At 36.6% G+C, this 27,322-nt stretch overlaps 1 protein-coding gene across 3 annotated transcripts in view; it reads right to left on the minus strand.

The window, feature by feature from the left end:
* CFAP54 (cilia and flagella associated protein 54) overlaps positions 1–27,322 on the minus strand; it is a 113,292-nt gene that overhangs the window by 55,674 nt on the left and 30,296 nt on the right. For 2 of the 3 annotated variants that reach the window (XM_072036316.1, XM_038173083.2), the window contains 14 exons: positions 23,335–23,508; positions 20,131–20,223; positions 17,907–18,092; positions 17,228–17,370; positions 14,518–14,665; positions 13,521–13,676; positions 12,427–12,549; positions 10,201–10,338; positions 8,645–8,741; positions 5,640–5,729; positions 4,122–4,248; positions 3,543–3,654; positions 2,485–2,633; positions 118–348 (listed from right to left, as the gene is read on the minus strand). In XM_072036316.1, coding sequence (XP_071892417.1) covers positions 118–348; positions 2,485–2,633; positions 3,543–3,654; positions 4,122–4,248; positions 5,640–5,729; positions 8,645–8,741; positions 10,201–10,338; positions 12,427–12,549; positions 13,521–13,676; positions 14,518–14,665; positions 17,228–17,370; positions 17,907–18,092; positions 20,131–20,223; positions 23,335–23,508 — 1,967 coding nt within the window. The remainder of the gene's footprint in view (positions 1–117; positions 349–2,484; positions 2,634–3,542; positions 3,655–4,121; positions 4,249–5,639; positions 5,730–8,644; positions 8,742–10,200; positions 10,339–12,426; positions 12,550–13,520; positions 13,677–14,517; positions 14,666–17,227; positions 17,371–17,906; positions 18,093–20,130; positions 20,224–23,334; positions 23,509–27,322) is intronic. The other variant, XM_072036319.1, reaches the window with a different exon arrangement.

The following is a 27,322-nucleotide window of genomic DNA, read 5'->3' on the forward strand; positions in this document are numbered from 1 at the left end:
ACTTAGGGACATGGTTTCGTGGGTAATATTGGTGGTAGGGGGATGGTTGGACCAGATGATCATGAGGGTCTTTGCCAACCTTAATGATTCTATGATTTATAATACAGCAAAATATACCTGTCCTGATACTGTGAACCACAAATTCCAATGTTATATTGCTCTTCCAGTTTCTTTTTAAATAAGTGGTAGTGTGCAATTGCCAGATAAATATTCATCTGAGACCTCCAGGGCATCTCTTCAAGGCATATTTGATGAAACTTCTTTCGGTTTAAGTAATTACTAACAATTGGTTTCAGCAGTACCACTAAGGTGCGATGAGCTACTTTTCTCAATTCTTCCTTGTGTTTCCTATAACAAAATATTTGCAGAACAAAAAATTAAACTGTGTTTTCTCAGAGCTCTAGAAATTCAAATCAATAAAGATACACAAGTACCCCATTACATATCCACAGACTTGTATTAACTTCAGAAGGATATGTCATGTTTCTAGCAAAATGATTTTTGCTTCAGTCAAGAAAAACAATTGTGCTTTCCATCTTAAGTGCAATTAACACACACTAAATCCTTTCTTCTACTTTACAAATTTCAATAAGACATTTGTTTTAGTACTTACAAGTTTAGCCCTATGTTTGAAGTTACTTGTACCCAAATCATTTGGGCAGATTATTATTCAAAATACAGTGTGTGTTTCTGTCATGGTTTTGGCCAGGATAGAGTTAATTTTCTTCATAGAGACTCAGAGAGCACTGTGTTTTGGATTTTTGATGAAAATAGTGGTGATAACACAGGGATGGTTTCAGTCGTTGCAGAGCAGTGCTCGCACAAAGCCAAGGCTGTTCCTGCTCCTCGCGCTGCCCTGCCAGTGAGGGGCTGGGAGGGGACACAGCCAGGACAGCTGGCCCAGGCTGACCAGAGGGGTGTCCCACACCGTGTGGCATCATGCTCAGCAATAAAGCTGGTGTTAAGAAGGAGGAAGGGGGGATGCTGGCAGTGATGGCATTGGTCTTCCCAAGGAACCGCTCTGCGTGACGAGCCCTGCTTGCCTGGAAGTGGCTGAGCACCTGCCTGCCGATGGGAAGCAGCGAATGGGTTCCTTGGTTTGCTTTGCTTGTGCACGGCTTCTGCTTTACCCACTGAACTGTCCTGATCTCAACCCATGAGTTCTCAAACTTTTACCTTGCTGATTGTCTCCCCCATCTCACCTGTGGAGAGGGAGTGAGTGGCTGTGTGGTGCTGAGCTGCCTGCTGGGGCTAACCACAACAGTTTCACACAATCTGTTTAGGAGATGGAGGATCTACCATTTTACTGTAAATTTGGCTCATTCTTTTTATTGCTATGTTTTGGTAGCTAATCATCCTCAATCTGAAGAAAACCTTCTATTTCAAATGTGGATTCCTGGCTTTAATTTCCAGTCATAGATTTTTTTTTGGTTGTTTCTCTGCCAGATCAAATGCGTCTGTATTACTTGAATTTCCTCATTTTGAAGATACATAACAATACTGTAATCGAACCAGATCATTTTGATAAACTGATCCCTTTATCATTCAAAAATATTTTTCTGCTCGTTTTCAGCTTTTAAAATGTGGACAGAACTGCATACTGTATACAATACTGATTATTTTATACAGCAATAATATTATGTATGATGCAAATGAGCATCTGAAATAGCAAAAAGCGCAGGATAGGTTAGACATCCCTTCCCTTGCATTGAAATACATGAAAATCATGTTAATGAAGTTTTCTTTTTCTGTGGAGGACAAAAAAAGACAGTTCAGGTACATATTTAGAAGATCATGTACAGAAAACTTTTTCAGAGATCTTTGTTTAAAATACTTCTAGAATCCATTATGTGATTGCTTATATTCATATATTTTCTAGCTTTCTAGTTAACTGCTGGAAGTGTAAGTGACTAAAGCACCAGTTAATGAATACTATTAATTCCCTTAGTTCAGAATGTACTGTTATTGCTAAGTTAGCTAAATGCATATAATTATCAGCCAAAAGAAGGGGTTTCATTTCTTGCTATCAAGGAATGGCTTACTGAACAGATAAGCCAGAAAGACTAGCAGAAGGATGATAAAAATTGATACAGCAACAAATAATTATTCTTTATTAGATTTCTAATAACTAAGTTCCCCAATATAGTTTGAAAAGCATTATAATATGCAGATTAACACAGCTTTTCTTCCGTAATAAATTAACATACTCAAGCTAACACAACTGAAACACACTCTTTGATTATTAATACAAAGACCTTAAGATCTCCTACAGTTATTCTCTGAAATAGCGATGAGATAGATTTTGTTCTGTAGACTGGAAGCCAATTTTATACCAAGCTTAAGTAGAAAACTGATTGAACTTTGCACAAATTCATCCATTTCACAGGAAAAAAAAAAAGTTAAAATATACACTTAACTTTAAACTAGATTTCAGACAAAATGCTTTGGTTCTGTAAATCAATTTGACAACTTGCATTCATTTACCTTTGTGTTTCTGGAGATTTCATTATGTCTGGATGTTTCACAAGGTACTGTTTAAGAGTCTGTCTTTTTCTAATAGGGCTCAACGTTTCTTGTCTTTTTTTCTTCACAGCTGATGCCTCTGTTTTTTTTAAAGCTGAGGTCTCCGCATTCTTTAAAAACAATCTTTCATGACAATCTAAAATACACTTCAAATATTTATTTATACCTATATTATCAATTACTTGAGGTATACAGCAGTTTGGATTATGCAGGAATGGAACAGAACAGCAAATAAATTCTGGAACTGTTTGTCAAAATATGTCAGAAAAATAAATATTTAAATTTCCAGAAAGCAGTTTTTCTAGAAGGGATATGTCAAATGGCTGACACCAGGAAGCCAGCTATTGTTTCATTTACTATTGGTTTCTGTCTCAAAAATAATTACTTTTTTTCACTATTGTTATAAATAGTAAAAATCTGCAATGCAAAACCAGAAAGAAAAGTCTTTCCCACATCCATCTCAGATGCTAGAAGTATTACAGCATTACTTAAGGGTTATGAGGGAGAAAACTCTTCCTCAAAAACAATACAAATCCATTAAGATTATTCTTATGTGGGAATAAAAGCACAAATATATTTTAGAAGAATTCTAAAAAAATAGCCTTTATTGTGCAATTAGAATGTCTGCAGAGGAAACAATTAGTCATGAAAAAGTCTAAGTACAACATATTGCATAAAAAGGCCTAAACTGATCTTCTTTTCTTAATGTGATGATACCCAAGGCATACATATTTGTTTTTCTAAAGGGAGCATATGAAAGCTCTCATTCATTTTGGAATTCATTACTCCAACTTATCTCAAATACCTCACAACAGTTGGTCTTTCACATAAATCCAGTGCAAACTTTTCTTCTTGGTTTTAGGAGTGCAGAGGTTTGCAGAGTGATAGAGTTTGTATCTTGGATTTAAGCAATTACGTATGTCTTCTTTTTTATGAGATAGTTTTTTAAAAAATATTTTTGTGCTTATGGCATTGCTGCCAAGTAAAGACAAACATGACTCCTTAGAAGTAAAACTCACTTTCTGGTACTCCCCAGCTCCTCTGGTGTACTTCTTGGTGCCTTCAGACAGAACGGGAGAACATGATTCTGGTCTTGAATTTCCATTGATACAGAGAAGGTGGTCATTCCTCCTGGCAAAGAAGTAATAATGATAACTTATCATGATCATGTTAAACTCCTTTCAGAATTAGAGGGTTTTCTTTGGAAACAGGTAGAACACAAGCAATTTGTATTTCACTAGGAGTAGTAAATTTGGCAGTTTTTCTTTCCTATCCCACTGCTTCATAATAATACAGTGAATGGCCATATTATAAAGTGGTGTCTGTGAAAAGGAAAAGTCTGGAAATTGCTGATGGTGGACAGGATCTTTGAACAGACACACTGACTTCTCAGCTTCAAGGGAGAAGTCTCCATGTACAACACAGTCTCAATACAACAGTTTCTAAGCTATATAAACTTTCTGTATTCAAGGAAATTCGGCAGACTAGGAGCCTTGGGAATGGCTACAGATGGGACTACAATTTACAGTTTCTGCTGTAATTGTGACACCGATGAACCTAAGTATTAATTTTACAGTACAATTGTAACAGCAACCTACCTTTTCAAGTAAGCTTGCACATTTCCTGACCATTCCAGGACACTTTGAAACTTCTCTTCATTCAGGATTTTGTGCAAAACTTGAACAAAGAACTCAAGAAAACGTAATTTCTTTTTGAATTTCATCACTGCAAAAAAGGAATAAAAATAACATTTTTTCTATTTATTCTGTAATAGGTTTCTGAATTCAGCTGTAATTAAAATTGTGTATCTGTCAAAGCACTCATTCATGTTATGTTGCATGCCAATAAAAAAAAAAAAGGCAGATTTAGATTAGATATAAGGAAGAAATTCTTTAATATGAGGGTAAATTTGCCCAGAGAAGTTGTGGATCTCTGGAACAAGGCCAGGTTGGACAGGGCTTTGAGCAACCTGGTCTAGAGGAAAGTGGCCAACAGGGGGTTGGAATTAGATGATCTTTAAAGTCCCTTCCAATCTAAACCATTGTGTGATTCTATGGTCCTTTGATGAAGAAAAGACATACTGATACTAAAACTGGATAGGCCATGATATACAACAGCAGTTGCTAAATACTTATTTTTGTGACTGGGCATCCAGAATCACAGTTTCACTGTAATTACATACACTCCTTGAATGACAAATATTATACAGACTAAGAAGACAGTTTTGGAACTATTTTTGTGTTATTATACAATAATATTCAACATGACTAATTGTACACTTGCCTGAAAACGTGGGGGAAATAATAATAATAATAATAATAATAATAATAATAATAATAATAATAATAATAATAATAATAATAATAATAATAATAAAACAAAGTAACTGCATCCTATTCACTTAGGCTGTTCTCAGTGACAGCCACATTAGTGTACAAGCATCTCAGTTCTCACTGCAGCAGTGGAGCTGTGTTGTAAATTTAGGCAGCTTTTTAATTGTTTGCAGACTGCTTTGACTGTTGAGCTGTCTTGAAAAAATTTTATCAAGAAATAAATGAGCATTTATCCTATCCTATCTGAAAGCTATATTAATTTTACAGGCTGGGCTCCACTCCATACCTGTACTAAAAAAAAAAAAAAATAAAGCATTGGCAAAGGCCACATACCAGAAACTTAAATCCTACTTCAAAAACACGAGGGTATTCAGTCTTCTGTGAATTCCTCCTTCAGTAACAAAATTTAATGTGGAAATGGTGTCTCTCAATTTAAAAAGAACATTCCACAGAAATGAAAAATTTGAAGACTTGGCACAACTGTAAAAATGACCTCATTTTCAAGTTCATGAGAAAATAAATGTTATCAAAATTATTTTAACTATTAATATTTTATATATTAAATATATATTCTAAACATGTTTTAAGTATTTCATACACTTCTAAATGTGACTATATTAAAGATTTTTTTAAGCTATGTTTTAGTTGATTTTTTATATAAAAGAACAAAGTGAAGAAAAAAATTCTGAGAGCTTATTCTGAGCAATAAATAGATTGCTTTATATTGGAAACTTTCTAAAGTAAAGCAGCCCTTACAACTAAAATAGATGCCAATCATCCTACCTTCACGATAAGCAGTGTTTGATGTCCAACATGAAATTATAGGGTAGAGGAACAAAGGATCTTCCTGTCCTGTAAGCTCTGATCCATGAACTACATCAATAAACAAATCAAATCCATTATGACAAGTGGTGACAGTGTAAAATAGAAACTCTACATGGAACCATAACCGAAGACTAGAAAAATCCTTCTTTAGTACAGTTGCTTTTAAATCTCTCACTGTCATCCAGAGAGAAATTTAAAAGCTTGCTCTCTTGTAACATGAGTAACTGTGCCACTGTGTAATGAAGAGCTTATAGATATGACTGATGAACTTCCAGATACAAGACTAATGAGGAAAATGTCTGGAGTCCATCAGAGGTATAACATCTCCATACAAATCATCTGTGGAGGAGATGATTTGTGCAGTAAGGAAATGTCCAAAAAAAGATATTTAAAGATATACAGCATGAACTGAACACAATGCTATTAATGACTAGTGCTTATACACATACTTGTTATACAGACATCATAAGTAGATAAAAGAATACATTTTTTCGTCACCTAAATATTTATGTAAATAAATCTAATTGCATATTATATAAATATACATAATGTTTTATGTGTGTAAATAGTATATAAAATATATAGGTGAACAATAACTTGGATTCAAGCTTCCAAGAGTTAAAGACAACTGTGTTACCAGCTGATGAGCACCAGAACAATGTTACATGTGCTACTTGATATTTTGCCTTGATAAAGGTATATAACCTACAAACTTTATGCTGAGGTGAGTTCCATGGTTGAAAAAGATGAATGCAGCTGGTCCCTGAAAAATGTGAGGTTAAAAGTGGACTCTATAACAACCAGTTGTGATTGTGGATTAACAGCTGCAACCTCCACTTGCAACAGTCTATTGTATGCAAATAGCATCCTATTAAATAGGACAGACAGCAGGAGAAGCAGATTATTTATTATTATTATTAGGTCAAGTCACATCTCCTGTTAGAGTTCTCTCTTATTTGACAAGTTTGACAAAGAGATTACTTCAAGTGAGGATTTTAACAAAGAATAGTGCTTCCCAAAACATTTAAAATTGGAAAACATTTGAAATTTCAAAATATAATATTGCAGTGTGTGAACTTTTCCTCAGTTTTCTATGGAAGACACAGCTGAACTCTTTTTCATTTTTCTCTTAGAGAATCATCAACAGAATAGTAAGTATTGATTACTTTTAAGTATTTCCTATGAAAAAGGCTTTTGCCAATACTTTTTTTTCAACAGCATGCCCTACAAGTGTGCAAATTGTCCTAAATCATTTATACATATTTGTATGGATGGATGTAAGCTTTGTTATTTGTTATTCATGGCAACAGCAGAAGACTCCTGTATTGACTAGTATACAATTATCCTATTGGAGCAACAGAGCAGACTTCAGCAGTCAAGTATTTGTCAGTTAATGAAAACATGTTCTTCTTTAACTGATCAGCTTTAACTTTCTATTAAGAAAGAATGGAACATCCTTTTATTAAATAATATAATTTCCAATTAACTTACAGAACTCATTCATCCTGTAACTTGTCCTGCAGAAATGCAGGCATCAATGTCAGCAGCAGAAACTGAAGGATCAGTGCACAGATAACAGAAGTTTTGCATTATGCTTTTTATCCTGTTTGTCACAGAAATACTTTCTCTTCTAAAATATATATATATGTGTATACATAGGCAGTAGAACACAACTAGAACATGAATCAGCAGTGTGCTGTTTCAGCAAAGATGAACTGCACAGAGAACCAGCAGGTCAAAGGCAGTGGCTACTGCCCTCTATTCAGAGGGCACACCTCTGTGTGAGACCACATCTGGTGTGTTTGATTTTTTAACTCCATAGTCCAGTGAAGGGCCACCAAGATGATAAAGAGCACATGAAAATGCAAGGAGAGGCTGAGAGAACTGGATGTATTCAGTCTTAAGAAGAGAAGGCTAAGGGGAGTTTACGCCTATGTAAAGGAGAAGTACAGAAGGTACACCTCAGACTGTCATCAGAGGTGAACACTGACAGCACAAGAGGTAATAGCTGCAAGTTGGAAAACACAAAATTCCAAACAGATATTAAAAAAAAAAACAAAACAAACAAACAAACAAAAAAAAACTTTTAACCATAAAGGTGGTCAAATATTGGAACAGGTTGCCTGTAAATATTTTGAAATCTCTTTCATCAGAGATTTAAAACTTGACTGGAAAAGTACCAGTGCAACCTGATCTCTGGAATAAATTACTTCCAGAGATGCCTTCCAACCTAAATTGTTCAATGATTCTATACAGGTTCCAAGGAGTAGAAAATTCCGGGTAAATACAATGGAAAAAAAAATCTGTGGTGGCTCTGTGTTCTAAATTTTTATGAAATTTTCTTCTTAAGTCCTACTTACTACTTCATCTAACTTTGGTAGAACAACTAGCATGTAAATTCTTGTGCTTAAGATATCTTGTGCTTAAGATATCTAAGATATTTTAAAGTTGATATAGTCATTGCTGAGTTACAAGGTAGTAAAATGCTTCTCCACATGCAACTCCTTCACAAAGAGAACAATTTCTCTTAACCATATGCAGGAATTCTTTCATACACTACAAATTCCTACAATAGTCATTAGTACTAGCAATGGTAGGGTGGTAAAACACACAATAAATAGGCAACGGTCTTTACCCTTGCATTTTCTGATTTACGAAGATAAAGCAAGCCTAAAAAACTTGGAATGAAATTTACATGGATCAGAATATATTTAACAGCACCACATGACAATGACCACTCCCTTCTAAGAAGAAATGAATGTTTTTGTGGAAATGATAAAAAAGATTAATAAAAGTCATTACAAACACCACTACAAGGTATAAAGAAGCTCATAGAAATTATGATTCTGTTTGATTTATAATCAAAAACATATCAAATAAAAGTTCTTAGGCAAACAATATTTACAGATGAACCATAGTAAACTGCATGGAACATCGTAAGAAGTGTTTAATAGTACACTCACCTGGTTTTGTCAGTCTCAGGAGATTTGATTCAAGAGCATTTAGATTTTCTGTTGCTTTTTCCATTGCAGCTAAATGGGATGTCTTTGCAGAAATATTCTGAAATGTCAGGTACTTAGTTATAAAAACTTAGCTTTTACCTAACTAAAAAGAGCACATCAACAGTGAAGTTTGGATTAGATCCTAAATATTCTTATTCCATGTTTGGTAATTTAACCAATATTGTCCTCTTTGTAAATGAGCTAAAATTGATGTCCATAGAAATGCTAATATAGCTTCAAAACCTTGACCATGATACATTTTTGACTGGCACCCAAGGGAGCCAGTGAGTTTGCATTGCCACAAAAAAAAAATGTAGGGAAGTCTCACAGGCTACTAGAACAGCATATTTGAACAAAATTTTTGACCAAATATGTTGCTTTCCAGAAAAAAAAAAAAAAAATATATATATATATATATATATATAGTAACTACTCTTTTGTAGAGTAGTTACTTCCTAAAGATATGAAAATCTTCCTCTGGAAGCCAAGTTCTTTCTTTCAAATGAAAATGTAATTTTCAGTCAGCGCTACTTGCCTCAAGGTATTATATTGTTCCTATGAACTTAAATTACTTTCTCTCTTTTTTTTTTTTTTTTTTTTTTTGGTATGAGCTTGAGAGAAGCCATCACAAACTCAGCAAGAAACAATGAAGAAAATCATTTGTTCTGGATTCTACCAGTGTCCTACAGGTGTTTGTTTGTTTGTTTGTTTTTTCCAGAAATCCTTCCCTGGAAGCTGATTGATTGACTTGATGCTCCTCTCAATTTATCTGTTTCATGCTCACAATGCTTGTTTTCTTCCTGTCTCATTATTCCTATTTTCTTATATCTTTTTCAAATCTCCTCTCTAGTAAAATCTCTTCCAAAATTATTTAAAGAAAAACAGACAGAAAAGTATGCAGAATCAACACTAAGTTGTCAGAAATCCTCCACAACCTACTGCATCTCTTTGTAATTTAAGAAGTTAGGTCTCTGAGGTTGAAAGTTCTTCCTCAACTGAGATTTTTTTTTCAGTCTACAAAGTTCCCAAGTTACTCTCCTACTATGACTCTGTTTCAAGTAGCTGCTACACAAAATGAGGGGCTAAGTTTCTACACTAGGATACTTCCATATTTCCTGTCTTATACAATTATTTAACTGAGTTGTGTGTTGTTTTTTTTTTAATTTATTTCTTTATTTCTGTCCAGTAAGACATTCCTGCAAACTGTATGCGCAGATCAATTAGGGATGCTAGTAATGATATCTGCAGGATCCTAGTGGCTCAGAACTGTACTATTGTTAACCCCTCTCCAGTTCAGCTGGAGGAGGCCCTGTACCCACTGCAGTCTGCAACGGGTGCCAACAAAAATGGCTGTAATCAAACACAAGCTTCTCAGCTGTATTCTTGGGAATTCCTACTCTATTAGGAAACTCTTATTCCATGCAATCACTTCTAAAACAGAAATGAATAAATATGGTATTTAAAATAATAAAATAGCATATTTAGAGAAATTATTAAGTGAATGTAAGAACAATTACTTCTTTGTTAGTGTGTGTTTCTTCAGTTTCTGTAGCTCCTGAACGACGGAGTGAGGCTGTTTGCGAGGAATCCAACAAATTTTTCCCATAGTTAATAATAATTACTGCTAGTTCGTATTCTTTCCATGAACGTAGAACCTATTAAAGAATCATCTATTATACTTTTTGTTTTGCATAACATGTAATGTTTAATTATTATCTACTTACAGTTGTCAAAATGCATTAATATTATAAATAGAAGTTAATTACTCAATACTTAAGTTTTCCTTAATAAAACAATAGGACTATAGACCTTTAAAATAGTTGGAATTGCAGATATACTGTCTGTGTGTTATGCTTCTGCTTAGCCATAGACTCTGTTCCTCAGAGAATAGAAATACTTAACCATAAGTATCTATGGCAGCACTTGACATTCTTCTTGTTCTCAGGCAGTACTGCCATCAACCAATATAAGGGGTAAGTAGATGATCCTCATTTACCTCTCTGGTATCAAGTGCACATTTGAAAATCTCAACCATATTAGTGAAGTTTCTCTAATAAAATAGAATAGTGAATTTTTGAAAAGTATTAAAATTATGATTGAAAAGTGTCTCATATGTATTTTAACTGGTTTTATCTTCTTTAGATAGAGCTCTGAAGACTGAAGTGTATATGCAATGTAGTTTCATGTTGAGATGTTTGCCTTTGAAACAGAAAATAAGTATACAGATTACTTTGATAGTACAGTAAATAGTCCAATTAACTCAACAGAGAACTTTATAACATGGACAATATTGGATGCCTTGTGGGTCAGACTTTTTTGATCCTGGAACCAGCACTGCCTTGCTCATAATGACATTACTTGAGGAGTCACTTGAGGTTCATCTATTTGATATTTTTTATGCATTCAGGATTAAAAATGCAAAAGAGAATCACTGAGATTGGACATGCCATGTCCACACTTGACCAGAAAATAATGAGTTCATCAGTTAACTCAACTGATATTATGTACCAGTTAAATCAACTGATCAGTTAACTGATCTATTTGGAAATAGATGTCGATAAAGAATGTTACCACATTGAAGTTATTTTGGAAACCGAGATACAAGATTATTGAGAAATCTCTTTTTAAAAATGTGTTTCTTCAAGCAATTCCTCAGGTTTCAGCCATCTGTTGTGAATGTCTCATGGCTAACCCCTGAAAATCCTCATGTGACATCAAACACACCATTTCCTTGGAATTATTATTTCTCTCTCTTAGTAAATCCAGGCTTACTTTTGCAATGGTGTCCTCCCTCATTCAGTAAGCTGAATGCTGACACGTCCTGAGGTGAACAACCTTTTAGTACTAAGTTCACAGGTGAGTGAACTGTAAGAAATATTTAATGAGTAACAGCTTCTTTATTGATGATGCAAGAGTAGTGATTCAAGCACAGCAAAAGGTTTAATTTGCTAGTGCCACAAACATCATTTCCAATATTCTGGAATTGAACAGACAGCTCTGAGGTTGGCAACTACCAGGAGTTGAACTGTAGGAGCCAGAGGCTCTAGCCTGAGGGACAGAGTCTCTACAAAAGTTAGATGCTCTAACAGACATTATTGGCCCTGACAACCCTCAACCACCCTGAACCAGGCCCTCTCTCCATGGGCCCAGGAGCTCTCTTTCAGCTCAGACCTGAGCCTAGAGTCCCTGCCTGAGCTATGTTGTAGGAGTGCTGATCTCCAGCACACTCAAAGCTGTGACTGTGCTTGGCCATGGATCCACTGGTCTGGACACCTGACACATTAACTGACTCCTCAGTTTGTCCTAGGAGTGCTCCCATCATGATGGACACACCTGCTGGGCTGTGTCTTACCCTGGCTACCCTCACCAGACTTGATCCTGACCTGCAGATTGACTTCACAGCTTGACCTGCCTCATCACCACAAACTTGCCCAATGATCTGGACTCCTAGTTGAACCTGACTGCCACCCCTGGCCTGCCCTGTTCTTCAGCTGGGAACACTGGGACCATCCCTAGCTGGCAAGGCATTGCCCTGCCAGCCATGGGCATTGCCCTCACATCCTGGCTCCACAGCCCTCGCTGTGCCCTGACACTGCCCTCACAGCCGGGAGGGCACACACATTGATTAATACCAAAACAAGATATCACTCTGAAGGCCAACTTATTAAATCTTTTTCTTTTTTTTTTTCCTGTCAAAAGCAGTATCTTAAAGAAAGCTGTAAGCACAATAATATACAACATACCTTTGCTGTAAAAAATGAAGTACAAGCTATCATATGCTGAATACTCTCATAACATCCAGCCTGTCTCCTTTGCAAAATAGCACTTGGAATTTCTTGAAGGACAGCCAAGCACTTAATGAGGATCTGTAAATACAAGGATTAAAACAAAGTTTGGAACCTGCACCATACAAGTTTATACCTCTGTTCCATGTATTTTATTTGATGGTAAACTTTAAAAATACTTTAAAATCCAACAGCTATGATGAAATGTTAGCTCTACAAAAACAGTAGTAACATCTCCATTGAATGTAATGGCATCAAGATTTCATCAACAGCCCTTCGGAATAAATGACAAGTTCACAAAAAAAACCCTTAGATATTAAATTAGAGGTACATGATATCTTTGCTGATTTAATTAAAATGAAATCAAAGAATGCTTAATTCAGTGAGATGACATACTCCCAGTAAAATACTGCTTAGAACTATATTGAGCTGGTCAGCATTTTAAAAGAAAGAAAAATGTGTCCAGTATGCTCAAAAAGACTGTACAAAAGTTGCATGTTTCTCCTGTATATTTGCTGAATCTATTAAAAAAAAAAAAAAAAAAAATCTGCTGCTTCAGAAATGACAGGAAAGCATTCAGGTACTCTGTTCTGAAAGAAAAGGTGCTTGTTTGCTTCTAGAAAGGTACGGTTGCCTGAAAACTATAGACTGCATAGACATTATCAAAACATAGGGAAAAAGAAAAAAAAAAAAAAAAACATGGGCAAATGCTGCTTTTCTTTCCTCAGAATTGTTATTTGCAAATGGCATACAAATAGAAGTTACATCACAGATTCCATTATAATTTTAAAATACTAATGAATCATCCAGCAGAAACAACCAATATTCTGCATTTACTTTAGCATATCTGAGAGCAAAATCTGTGCAGCTTACACTGAACATATTCACTGGAAACACATACAACTAATACAGGCTTTTCTTTCAGTAACTCCTTAGAGTTTGAAGCCTACATGTTTGGCTCTCCCAAATACACGTATATTCCATTACAAGTTTAATTAGTATCACTATAATCACAGGAACTGAGTGAAAACTGTCACTTAAAATGTTCTCACCTGAACTACTGGCACTGCAGAAATCTTGTGATAAATAATTGGAGCAAGGAGACCATAACATTGTACAACAGACTGCAGTGTATAACTTGCATCATTCAACCAATTACCAAGTTCAATTGCCACAGTCATCCTTTCACATTCTGCTAATCTACTGGCCTGTAAAAGAAAAAAGGGGAAAAAAAAATCTTGATTTAAATATAAATACCATTGTTAATCATTTCAGGGAGTAAAAGAAGACAGACATTACTACTGTTTAAAAAGCAGTGTGAACAACACATAAGAGAAAAGTTTAAAAATTAATTTACAGTGACACCCATTAGAAGTATATAAATAAATGCAACTGTATTCATGATTCTAAAGGAAACCATTTGTCTTAATTTTGCCCTCTGAATTTATCCACATAGTTTGTAATGCCTGACAGCAACTTTTAACCTGTGTGGAGTGGAAATTTCACATGCAATACTCTCAGAGTGGGTAAGGGAGGGATAACAATTCTGTTTTTTCCCCTCCAGCAGTCTGCCACAGTTGTTGCATTTGTGAGCAGATCCACTAAAGTCACTGTATCATTGAATACTCACATTTGTAAGACTCAAGTACTTCAGCAAAGGAGTGGAATAGTAATGGAATAATAGAGAAGGCAAAGAAAAAAGAAACTTAACATGCCATTGTTCTATAAGAAAGCCTAAAATAAGCTGAAAGAAACTTAGCATATTAAAACCGTGAAACCTTGTTAGGAGTTCAATATTAATGAAAACTTACATATCATATAGCAGAAATGTTAACAAATAAAGCTGCCAGCTGCCTTTTAGTGGAACAAAAACAATCATGATTAAATCTCTTACTTTAAACACAGTCTAACACCACTGAAGTTAAGGAAAAACCTTCTCCAGCTGGAATCATTGGGCTTTGAATTAGGATATTAATAAGAAGTAACTACTTAGAGATCATCTTTCCACCAAGATACGAACTAATCAACATTATTTTAAGGTACACATACTTGATCCTTGTAAAGTATCTCATTGGAACAGACAGAATCACAGAAGAGTCCTCCTTCCATGACGTTAATGTCACAGATAGTGAATATATTCCTCAGAAAGAGGTACAAGGTGATAGGAGACGTGTGAGATACAGTCTCAAGATGTAACCTACAAAAGACAAAAAGCAAAAGAGCGGTAAAAGCATGTTAATGATGCTTAAGACATCTCATGCCTGAAATTGCAGTCTTTAATAGTAAAATGATAGACACAAAGGACTACTACAGGTACTGCTGGAAATGCAGTACCTGTAGTAGTCCTTTGCTGCTTTAAATTCCTAGCTAAAAAAAAGTAAATTAAAGGAATAAGACTCCTTTTCAAACTGTTGTCCATCTTCTAATAACCTAAGACAACTTTTATGTAATTGTTTCATCTAACCTAGTGAAACTTAGTTTGAATTTTCTTTAAAAACTTGGGATGCCACATCTTGTTTGTTCTAACCGTCTTCTTTTACATATTATCTTTCTGTATTGACAATAATGCATGCAGTTGGGAAGCACACTAAGTATTAATGACAGACTCCTTTTCATCTATTGATGGCTTTTGTTACAAGTTTCAAAATATATTATTTTCTTTTGCCTTTTGTGCATGTGTTTGCTTTTTTCCCTGGGAATAGGGGTACATTTGTCCTGCTTTTTCTTCTTCTTTTTTTTTTCTTACAGCACCAATCCTATTATTTTGAAGTACAAGAAGTAAATTTCTACTTCTCCTTGATTGTGTTTTGTAAAACAGACTGAAACTCAAGAAGGAATATCAAATGGACAAATTCACATGTTTGACATTACCAAGCTATCAACAGGGCTTCCAGTTGGAAACAGTTTTCCTTTCCTTCCAGCTCCCTCTACTGTCTAAATTGTCTGTACAGTCATGCTAGTCCAGTTAATTTCTTAGCTACCAAATAGTAAAACTGAAACTGTCTTATTTCAGGTGTCACAGTACAGCTTTGAGAATCTTCCATATTAATTGTATGAAATATGTTAATAATGGTAATAATTGTAGTAATAATAATAATAATAATGTTTTGAGTTAACTTTTAGAAAAGCAAAATCCCTGAACTGCTTTGCAAAGCTATTTAAAGTTTGCTGTCTTCATTTGATTTATTTGAAAGTAAGTTCATTCAAATGAACATACTTCATCTATAGAAATGTACGTGTTTAAAAAAAAAAAAAAAAAGCTTAGAAAAGAGGATAAATGAAGAAAAAATCACAAAGGCCAGACTTGTATTCCTGCATTGTTCTCAGGCCAGGGAAAGATTAAAGACATCCACATAGTCATAAAATAGGATGCCTAGTGATTATCTGCCTAAACCAAAGCAGTCCATAGGTTGCCTGTAAAACTCAAGTGGCACATAAAGTCAAGACCCTCAGTCAGCTTGCATGCCTGGTATCAGGGACACTGGTGACACTTGAAAGACAGACGGGATACACACCGGTGGTCTGGCTGAGCCCCAGATAACTACACTTCCACACATTAACTTCTCCTGTAACATGCAGCCCATCAAAGCACACACACGATTATACTGTCTGCTTGCATTCAGTGAGAAATTGCTGTTGCATTACGATGAGAAAACTGTGGGCTCTGATGCAAGTTTGACACAATAATACAAAAAAAAAAAAAAAACTCCAGCTGCATTGCATTGTATGTCTCAGAATAGCTGATTACTGGTTATTCTGTCCATGAAGTGGAAATGGAATTATTATGACCAAACTCCCTCTAATATCTACTGCTTTAAACTAAGATCTTTTTTACCACAATGTTTCAATGAACCATTAAAAACACATGCAGTAAGGTTGTGTATTGTCATTACAGTTTCAAGACTAAGTCAGTCTGTCAAACCTAAACTCAGAGGCTGCAAAACTATTTCTTATCTCCTTCACAAGGTTGCCAAAACTTTCCTAAAGATAGAATTAGTCTTAAAAGAAATGGACACACATGAAAAGGATGAATATTTAAGATGTTAATTTATTCCTAAATCATAAGCAGTAGAACAACACTTAAACGGATTCTTTTTGTATTATAGTATTCCATATCTATTATTTCATACAAATCTTTTTTATTATTTATTTACATTTTTTTTAATAGGGAATTAATTTAATTATGTTTCGGTTGAATTACAGTGAATCTAACCACCAAAATTCTAGCTTGGCTTTGCCATAATGAAAATTATATATATATATATATATATATATATATATATATTCTAAAGTATTTTAGTATGTTTAAAAATTATTGTCAGGTTTATATAGTCACTCCAAAAGAAAACTAACAATCATTTACCCATTTTGTGTGGTGTTCCACACAAGATTTTCAGAATTTATGAACATTATTGCTCTCTTAATTGGAACTGAAAGTCAAGAATTCAGTGCATATTTTGCATATAAAAATGCATCACATGGTATTAATGGGCAATTTATAAATGTTTCCCAATTATCTAAAGTAATAAAACAATCATTATAAAGAATTAGTAGAGTAAATGCTAGCAGTTCCACAAATATGAAAAATCCTCTTCTAATTATTCAACACTATATCCTTACAACACATTTCACACCTTTTTTGTAGGATGTTTTTCACATCACTAGTCTGAACAAAAATTCACAGCCTGGTACTCTTCAAAATAAAATCTATAATTAACTATTATTTTAATTTTGTTTTTGCCAGTAATTTTGTTTTTACCTGTTTTCAGATATAGTAAAATTACTTCTTGCAGAAATAACAGCTGTATTGGCAGGCAGTGGAGAAGAATTTGAAACAAAATAATCCCACATTGGTGAAAATGCTTCTCTGGCTAATGTGTAGTTGCCAGTCTGATAGGCTACCTAAAGGAAAAAAAATATATATATATATTTATGTAACTTTTTACAGAAAAAAAATAGATTTCATTTTATATACTTGTTGCTAATTGAAACTAATCTAACAAGTTTTCATGGTCTTCAGGTAAGTAAATGCAACTGCAGGAAAAAAGAAAGGTTTTATTCTGATGTATTTGAATTAAATATAGACAGTAGCAATTTGATTCTACTAATACTAATTTGCCTTCATAAGTAGCATCAGGGAAGGCAAGAGTTTCTTGACTGCTCATCAAGGATCTAAGGGTCCTTTATGGAATAGTTTACGTGTTCTGTGCTACAGTTTCTGAAGAGAGATTATTTCGTCTATGTCCATTTTATCTTTGTATTGCTGCAGAATGGTAAAATTACGGTTTGTGTTAATCAAGCTTCTGGCAAGAAAGTCTTGAGTTCTTGCCAGAAGTTTTAGAGCTACCAGTGAAAACAGGTAGCTCTACAACCAAATTTACAACCAAATTTACAACCAAATTAAAACATTATGCTATTATCAAGGAATCTAATCTTACCTGAGTTAGATAAGCTCGAACAGTAGTAGCAGAAAGAGGTGGATAAGCAAGGATCGGCTTAGTTGTTTCCCCAATGGCATCACCAATAAGTTTTCCATCAGAAGAATATGCTGCAACTGCAAATACGTATTTCTCATTGGGATCTAAGCCTCGTATTTCTAAGATGCTTTTTCCATCAGCTGGTATCTATCAATAAAAATATTTTCTGGTTACATCCACAGAATATATCAAAACCAAACACAAAACACTACACTTTTATTGGTAAACAAATCATTTAATGGTCTGGGATACAATCAAAATATGTTTTGGATTCTTAAAGACAATGAGAAAACAACAAAATAACAGAAAAAAAAAATTGCTCTGAAATGCAATTGAGCATACAAAGCACATAATCTAACACAAAACTAAAGTATGAAGACCTGGAGTTTTTCTAAGACATTTTTGTCCATTTGCACATTCACACTATGAGTTTGCATGCTTGCAGGCATCAAGCTGGAGACATTCTAGCTCTGAGCTGTGCTTCAAGGAAAAAAGTATGCGGCTCTCCTCCATATATGCCACATGCATGTATTAGATATGGGCGCAGGATGTCTCAAGTCCTCTTAACACCATTAATACAACTTTAGAATCGAAGATGAGCAGTTTGTGAATACATATATAAAGACAATCTGCTTTTAAGCCCCCCCCCTTTTTCCTTTTTCCTTCAAGTAATTGTCCATCCACATTTTAACATCATTTCTCAACCCTAAGAGGGTTTTCCAACTTCTGCTCCATAATGAGGATATCTTACATAAAGGTAAGTTTTACTGAAACTATACAAAACTGACAAAGTGATTGAAGCATAACATGAGAATTAGATCATCTTAATGTACCATCAATATAGTGCTCTTATTCAAATACTGGCTGGACTTCATAAGGAGCTCTCTAAACAGCAGAAATCCCTTCAAATACTGTAGTTGAACACTGAACATAAATGTTCAGTGTTCAACATGAATGTTCAGTGTTATCACAGAATTTCTAGGTTGGAAGAGACCTCAAGATCATCGAGTCCAACCTCTAAGCTAACACTAACAGTCCCCACTAAACCATATCCCTAAGCTCTACATCTAAACGTCTTTTAAAGACTTCCAGGGATGGTGACTCCACCACCTCCCTGGGCAGCCCGTTCCAGTGCCTCACAACCCTTTCAGTAAAGAAATTCTTCCTAACATCTAACCTAAAACTCCCCTGGCGTAACTTTAGCCCATTCCCCCTCGTCCTGTCACCAGGCACATGGGAGAACAGGCCAACCCCCACCTCTCTACAGCCTCCTTTAATGTACTTATACAGAGCAATAAGGTCACCCCTGAGCCTCCTCTTCTCTAGGCTGAACAAGCCCAGCTCCTTCAGCCGCTCCTCATAGGACTTGCTCTCCAGGCCCCTCACCAGCTTCGTCGCCCTTCTTTGGACCCGCTCAAGCACCTCGATGTCCTTCTTGTAGCGAGGGGCCCAAAACTGAACACAGTACTCGAGGTGCGGCCTCACCAGAGCCGAGTACAGGGGGACGATCACCTCCCTAGCCCTGCTGGTCACAGTGTTTCTGATACAAGCCAGGATGCCGTTGGCCTTCTTGGCCACCTGAGCACACTGCTGGCTCATATTCAGCCGACTGTCCACCATCACTCCCAGGTCCTTCTCTGCCTGGCAGCTCTCCAACCATTCCTCTCCCAGCCTGTAGTTCTGCTTGGGGTTATTGCGCCCCAGGTGCAGGACCCGGCACTTGGCCTTGTTGAACTTCATACAGTTGACCTCAGCCCATCGGTGCAGCCTATCCAGATCCTCCTGCAGAGCCTTCCTACCCTCGAGCAGATCGACACACGCACCTAGCTTGGTGTCATCTGCGAACTTACTGAGGGTACACTCAATGCCGTCATCCAGATCATTGATGAAGATGTTAAAGAGGACCGGCCCCAGCACCGAGCCCTGGGGGACGCCACTAGTGACTGGCCTCCAACTGGACTTGGCTCCATTTACCACAACTCTTTGGGCCCGGCTATCCAGCCAGTTTCTAACCCAACGAAGCGTGCGCCAGTCCAAGCCAAGAGCAGCCAGTTTCTTGAGGAGAATGCTGTGGGAGACGGTGTCAAAAGCCTTGCTGAAGTCAAGGTAGACCACATCCACAGCCTTATGTTTTGTTGTTTTAAGGATGAGAGAATGACCAGAATGGGTTTTAGCTCTATCTTACCTCTTCTCCTGCATTTGGAAGTTTATTGTTATTTAACCTTACTTTTGAGTTACTTCCGCCTGCTACACAGCCCAAAATACTGTACCACGAAACCTTCAGAGAAAATGAAAACATAATGAGTTGATATAAAGACAGTTATACTATGCCATGCTCATGAAAGCAGATGACTCTCCATTATCCTACCTCTTACCTTGGTCTATCCTAATGCTCAAACTCAGCCCAAAGCATAAACTCTACAGGTCATCCTATAGATCTAAATTCATCAAGACCCCTTATTTGATATTTGCAATGTAGTCTTCTAAAGTTGACATAACATTCCGATTCAGCAAATCACTTGAGAAAAAATCCTTAACAGCAGATAACAGAAATGCAGATACAAACCTAGTAATATTTTCTTAACAAGATGTTCTTAGTTCCTATTGAAATCAATGTTTTTCTAATGTCATTGAGCTGTTAATAATCTCACTGGGCATATCATCCACATTTTTCACTATCTTTAATCAAGGAAGAATGTGAGCATGCATACCTCAATCCATGCTCAGTCATGCTCAGTGAGATCAAACTTGAAAACTCATTTTGATTCATCTCTGCTGAACTGGGCAGAAGGATTTCAATAAGTTATGCATCTGATTAAGTTCTCTTGCATTGCACTTCTAGAAAGTTGTACTAAATCAATTTATTTTCAGTAGACCTCAGGTGGGGCAGATGAGGTCATTTGTCAAAAATTCTGAAAGACTGAAATGTTCATTTTTCTTGTATTACATGTGATTTGTCTTGTAATGAATCCTGACTCTTTTTTTCAGAAGTCGATATCGAAACAGAGATTATTTTCAGCAAATGAGTAACACTGAGATCAGGAAATTTTACAGTTACTTTGACTTCCAATAAAAAAAAAAAAAAACTATATATATCTAATTAAATGCTGAGAATCCATTTCCAATTAATATCTTCATTTAAAAAATAACCTTTTGTGTTTGCTCAACAGCTATACATCAAAAAAACAAATCTCCTAAAATAGCTCAAATTGTAATAATAATCACATTGCACCATCTAGTGGCCCAATATGTTATATTCACTGTCCTATATCAAACAAAATCAAATATTAACAATTACTAAAAATTATGAAACCCTGGATTTTTAGGACTTTTTTTTTTAATTTTATGTACACTAGGAATACATATGAAAACCTTTTCCAAAATGAATTTTGTTTTAAATTCACTAATCAAACTGCACTAAAAATGTAAGTTATAAATAAAACAGCTGTTCACAGAAACATCCTAAGCACTATTCTCATGATTTGTGTTTCTACTGTTTTTATACATGTTGTAAACATGTTATTATTTTGAAATAGTTTGTAAAATCACTACCATGATTTCTCTTTCAGGAAAAACTGCAACTAGTGAATTTTCCACACACCTTGTCAGCCTGTTTGAGCCCTTTCTGGGCATATGAAGGAGAGTAACATAATTTGGAACAGTCAGCATGGATTTAGCAAGGGTAAATCATGGCAGACCACCATGATTGGCTTCTGTGACAAAATGACTAGATTTGTGGAGGCAAGGAGAAGAGTAGATGCCATTTACCTGGTCCTTATCAAGGCTTTCAACACTGTCTCCTAGTATTCTTATAAGCAAGTTAGGATGATACAGTATGGTGCATGAAGAGATAGATGGGTAACACAACGGTTGGAAGATCAGACTCAGAGAGCAGTTGTTAATGGTTCATACACTACTTGAAGGGTACTGGCAAGCAAAGCACTGCAGGGGACCTTGCCATGGAACCTGGCCTGTTGAATATCTTTAGCAATGACCTGAGAAGACTGATCACACACTCACCAGGTTGGCAGATGATGTCAAGCTGAGGGAAACAGTTGATATCTTTGAGGGCAGAGTTGCCATTCATAGAGACCTAGACAGCCCAGAGGAATGGGCCAATATGAACCTCATGAAATTTTATAAGGACGAATACAAAGTCCGGCACCTAGGAAGGAAGGATCTCTTGGAAAAATACAGGCGGGAGACTGATGAGCTGGAGAGCAGCTTTCCTGAAAAGGATCTGGGGGTCGTGCTAGACACCAAGATGAGCATGAGCTAGTGGTGTGCCATGGCAGCAAAGCAGCCTAAAAGCATGTCAACCTGTACAAACAGAAGTACAGTTAGGAGACTGAAGGATCAGTCTCTACTCATGACTTTTTAGACTACATCTAGATACCATGGCCAGTTTTCCTACTGCTCCCCATCATTCTAACAAGAAAGATGTTGAAAAACTAACTAGAGTGGCTGATTACAGCAGAGGGCCAGCAAGAAGAGGCTGGGAGAGATGGGCTTATTCAGCCCAGAAAAGAGACGGCTTCAGGGCAACTGTCAGGAGCCTTTGAGTGCTGGCAAGAAGGTTATGAAGGGTGATGGTTGGACCAGATGATCTTGAAGGTCTTGTCTACCCTTAGTGATTCTATGATTCTATGAAGAAGATGTAGACAGGCTTTTCACAGTAGTGCATGGTTAGAGGATGAAAAACAACAACCTAAGTTGAAACAAGAGATTTCAGCTGTATGCAAGGAAAAAAGTTTTCCCCACGAACAGGTTAACCTGTTGGAGGAGACTGTCTAGAGAATTTGTGCTGTCTCCATCCTTGGAGGTTTTCAGAACTGACTGGATAAAGCCCTTAGCAACCTGATGTAATTTCACAGCTGACCCTGCTTTAAGAAGAAAGTTGGCCTAGACATCTCTCCTAAGATCCCTTCTGAACTAAGTTATTCTGTGATTCTAAATACTCAACAAAAGGTAGATTTTCTACCTGAACTATGGCACTTTAGCACTTCATTAACAGAGCTTTGAGTGTGGTACTTTCTTGCATCACAAGATCCAACAGCCTTGCATCTCTTCAGAGTGATTAGGCATCTGTCAACACCCTAAGGAAGAGAATGAGCTTTTGACAAGTAGAATAAATGAAGGTTATAAAGCAGAAGCACCAAAGAAGATGATACACAAGATGAAGAAAGTTTCATGCAAATGTGAAGATCAAAATAGTGAGTCACAACTGACTCACAGGATTAAAAAAATGCATACTTAATTAAGTCAGGCTAACATAATTTTCTCAAGACCAACAGAGAAAACTGTGATGGTATAGTATGGCTGAAACAACCTTTTCTCTCTTGTGTATTGTTTAATATATTTCTTCCACAGTAATTATGACAAATATTACCTGAACATCTGAAGAGAATGGAGCTGGTTTAAATGTCATGGAGCAATGTGATCTACAAAGTAATATAGGTGGAGGAGGAGTTCTGCTTTTTTTCTTGACGTTCATAAATTCTTTGAGACTGTGATACAATGCACTTTGTTCAGCTTCAACTTGCTCAATTAAAGTTAGTGCCTCCTATGATTTAAGTTAAAACAAAAGGGAAAAATATTAAAACATAGCAATCAGACAGATATAAGTCCTAATAAGTCATTTTCCAAATGATCTTATAAGAAAAAAAATTACTGCTATGTAGAGACGTTTTTATAGAGTTTCATATCCTCATACAACCTAAACTAGTATGAAGGGTACTATTTGTAAGCCTTATATGTGCAGATTAATTTTATATTGTACAATTAAGGGAATGCAGGGTTGCATATCAAAGAGGCAGGGCTGAAGTATCTTCGATTTTGAGAGAACCTACAGGGGAAAAAAAAGAGTGGTTATGACTAATGTTGATTAGCAATGGTAAGCAGTGAGGTGAGCAGTGAGATCTTCCTACAAGAAGATACAAAAGAGATACTGACTCTTTTTGAGGAGGGAGCTGAAGACCTAACGTGGAATTGCTGAAGAAGCTACCTAAGTATTAAGACTGTTTTTCTATACTCCAGAAAGATGGAAAATAAATAAAGTCCAGAAATAAAAAAGGGAGGAGAATGCAGACATGAAAAAAGTCGGATTATGCTTGTTCCCTTGTTTAGACAGAGATAGCTGAAAGATGGTTGATGGCCCTAACTCCCATCCTTATCTGTTAATATTAGTTTCTTCTGAAAATTTGTGGGCCTCCTGCACATAGTGATTATGTGGCCATTATCTTGGAAATCAAGGTACAATCTTCTCTAACTGGACTGAGTGGCAAATTGATAGGTTTCTTCACCTTGCTTGCATCATCAGAGTAAAAGAAACTTAAATTGGAAATTTAATATTAAGAATTTAGTATAGTTATGAGTTTCCTTGTAGTACCTGTCCACTGAAAACCAGTCATAAAGGTCAGCTACCAGAAATGAGGAGATCGAGGATACCTTGGACAAATTCCATTCTACTGTGAGAGACACATCTTCCTACAATTAGGGTTTTATTTATACCTTTTTAGTACCATACACTGGACAAAAGGTTTAGGCTAAACTGACTGAAAGATAAACTGATAAAAAAATCCCATGTTATTGGTTATTTAGGGATAGTCCTATAATCTTGCACCTTGACAGTTCCTTGTTTCTGTCCTCAAGCATTTATAAACCTGTAAAAACAGCCACACTACCACAGATAAACTTAGCTTTGTCCAAAAACGACCAAAAACTAACAAAAGATTTATAGCAAAAAGAGGAGCTAATCTTAATACAGTCATAATCAAATCACATAGCCATCAGATCCTTAATCAGATCACATGAGCATATGCACAGCCCCTCACCACCACCACCACCACCACCACCCCTCAAGATTCCCTTTTCTATCAGATTTGGGCTGAATTCACCCTCATGCGAAATGTCAAAGGGGGAATGTAAGATGAAGAATAAGATATAAAGTGACTCTTTCCCTCACACAACCATTCAACTTTTGCAATCAGTAATGAGGAACTTCATTGCTTCCTTAAAAATGATACTTTATGGCAAGATGTACTATGATAAAATTTTTAATTAAAAGAATCATAGAGTCATTCTTCCCTGAGGACATGCTTCTTATTAGTGCAAGGATGGATCTGCTCCCAGGGTGGATAAAGATAGTGTTGTGACTGCAAGTGGTACTGGATGACCTATACATCATTAATTGTAGAACTTGGAAGATAATAAATGTGGCAGAGTTGCAAGAGGAGAAAGAATAATCTTATGGTTAAGGAAGCCAAATGTCACTATGATAAACAACATTTTATCCATGCCTCTGCCACGGACTTGCCCTGTGGTAGTAGCTTAATCATTTTAATTGAGTTTTACAGCTGGCTAACAAGAACTACCAGTGTACCCAATTCTGTAAAGACTTGGATGTCTAACTAGACATATAGGGCAGAAAGGAAGAACGTAATAACAGAGAAATTAAACAAAGTGAAGGGTACATAATAGCTTAAATAGTTAAGCAGTGTAATGTGCAGCATGACTATAAATATATGACTCAGAAGCTTCCATGCCTGCCAATGGTTAACTACATGAGAAGAGTTATTTCCATGCTTAGCCCCATCCCCCCTCCCCCAAAAAAAAAAAAATACTTTCCTATTTTGCAGTGTAATAAGAAGTTTTATACTATATCGTGCTGAGTAAAGTTGAAAAAAAATCAATAGATTCCTCTTAAAAGGGGAAAAAATTAAGACCTGGGAAAGTATAGTACAGTCAGTTTTACCTCTGTGCCCAGTAAGATCATGGAGCAGATCCTCCTGGAAACTATGCTAAAGCTCATGGAAAATAAGGAGGTGATTGGTGGCAGCCAACATGGATTCACTAAGACCAGATCATGCCTGACAAATGTGGTGGCCTTCTGTGATGGGGATACAGCACTGATGGATAGGGAAAGAGCAACTGGCATTTTCTACCTGGACTTGTGCAAAGCATTTGATACTGTTCCCCATGATGTCCTTGTTTCTAATGGAGAGACATGGCTTTAAAGGATGGACCACTTGATGGGTAAGGAATTGGTTGGATGGTCACACTCAAAGAGTTGTGGTCAATGGCTCTATGTCCAAGTAGAGATCAGTAACAAGCGGTGTTCCTAGGGGTCAGTACTGGGACCAGCACTGTTTAACAACTTTGTTGGCAAGTTGGACAGTGGGATCAAGTGCACCCTCAGCAAATTTGCCAATAACACCAAGCTGTGTGGTGCAGTCGACACTCAATGGAACAGAAACCATCCAGAGGGACAGAGGGACCTGGACAGGCTTGAAAGGTGGGCCTTTGAAAACACCATGATGTTCAAGAAGGCCAAGTGCAAGGTCCTGTGTCTGGGCAGGGGGAATCCCAAGCACAAATACAGGCTGAGTGGAGAATGGATTGAGAGCAGCTCTGAGGAGAAGGACGTGGGGGGCTAGCTTGGTGAGAAGCTCAACATGAGCCGGCAATGTGTGCTTGCAGCCCAGAAAGCCAACTGTATCCTGGGCTGCAACAAAAGAAGCATGACCTGCAGGCTGTGGGAGGTGATTGTCCCACGCCACCCTGCTCCTGTGAGAACCTGCCTGGAGAGCTGTGTTCAGCTCTGGGGCTCCCAGCACAAGAAGGACATGGAGATGTTAGAACAAGTCCAGAGGAGGGCCACAAGGATGATCAAAGAGCTGGAGCACCTCTCCTCTGAAGACAGGCTGAGAGAGCTGGGAGTGTTCAGTGTAGATAAGAGAAGGCTCCAGGGAGACCTTATAGCAGCCTTCCAGTACCTAAAGTGGGCCTAAAAGAAAGCAGAAGAGGGACTCTTTGTCAGGGAGTGTAGTGATAGGACAAGGAGTAATGGTTTTGATCTAAGAGAAGGTAGATTTAGATTAGACATTAGGAAAAAATTCTTTCCTCAGAGGGATGCCCTGGCACAGGTTGCCCGAAGAAGCTGTGGATGCCCCATCCCTGGAGGTGCTCAAGGCCAGGCTGGATGGGGCCTTGGGCAACCTGGTCTAGTGGAAGGTGTCCCTGCCCATGGCAGGGGGTTTACAATTAGAAGAGGATCTTTAAGGTCCCTTCAACCCAAAATATTTTATAATTCTATGAACTCTATGTAGAGCTCTTGGATGATTTATTATAAAAAAGGCAAAATCCCCTACACAGAAGAATGAAAATATATAAATTTTCTGTTCATGAAGTGAATACTGTCTACCTCAAATTAATTGAGTATATAATTAAATGTTTTATCATAGTACAAATATATAAAATCACCATGCTAAATTTGTCCAGGCAAAGTTAATTCTGAGATTTTCTGCCAACTGGCTGCAAATATATTCTTTTACCTACTTCCTTCCCTGTTAAAAGTACACAGAACAAAAATATAATGA

Source organism: Anas platyrhynchos, chromosome 1, assembly GCF_047663525.1.
Source record: "Anas platyrhynchos isolate ZD024472 breed Pekin duck chromosome 1, IASCAAS_PekinDuck_T2T, whole genome shotgun sequence".
In the NCBI taxonomy this organism is placed as follows: Eukaryota; Metazoa; Chordata; class Aves; order Anseriformes; family Anatidae; genus Anas; species Anas platyrhynchos.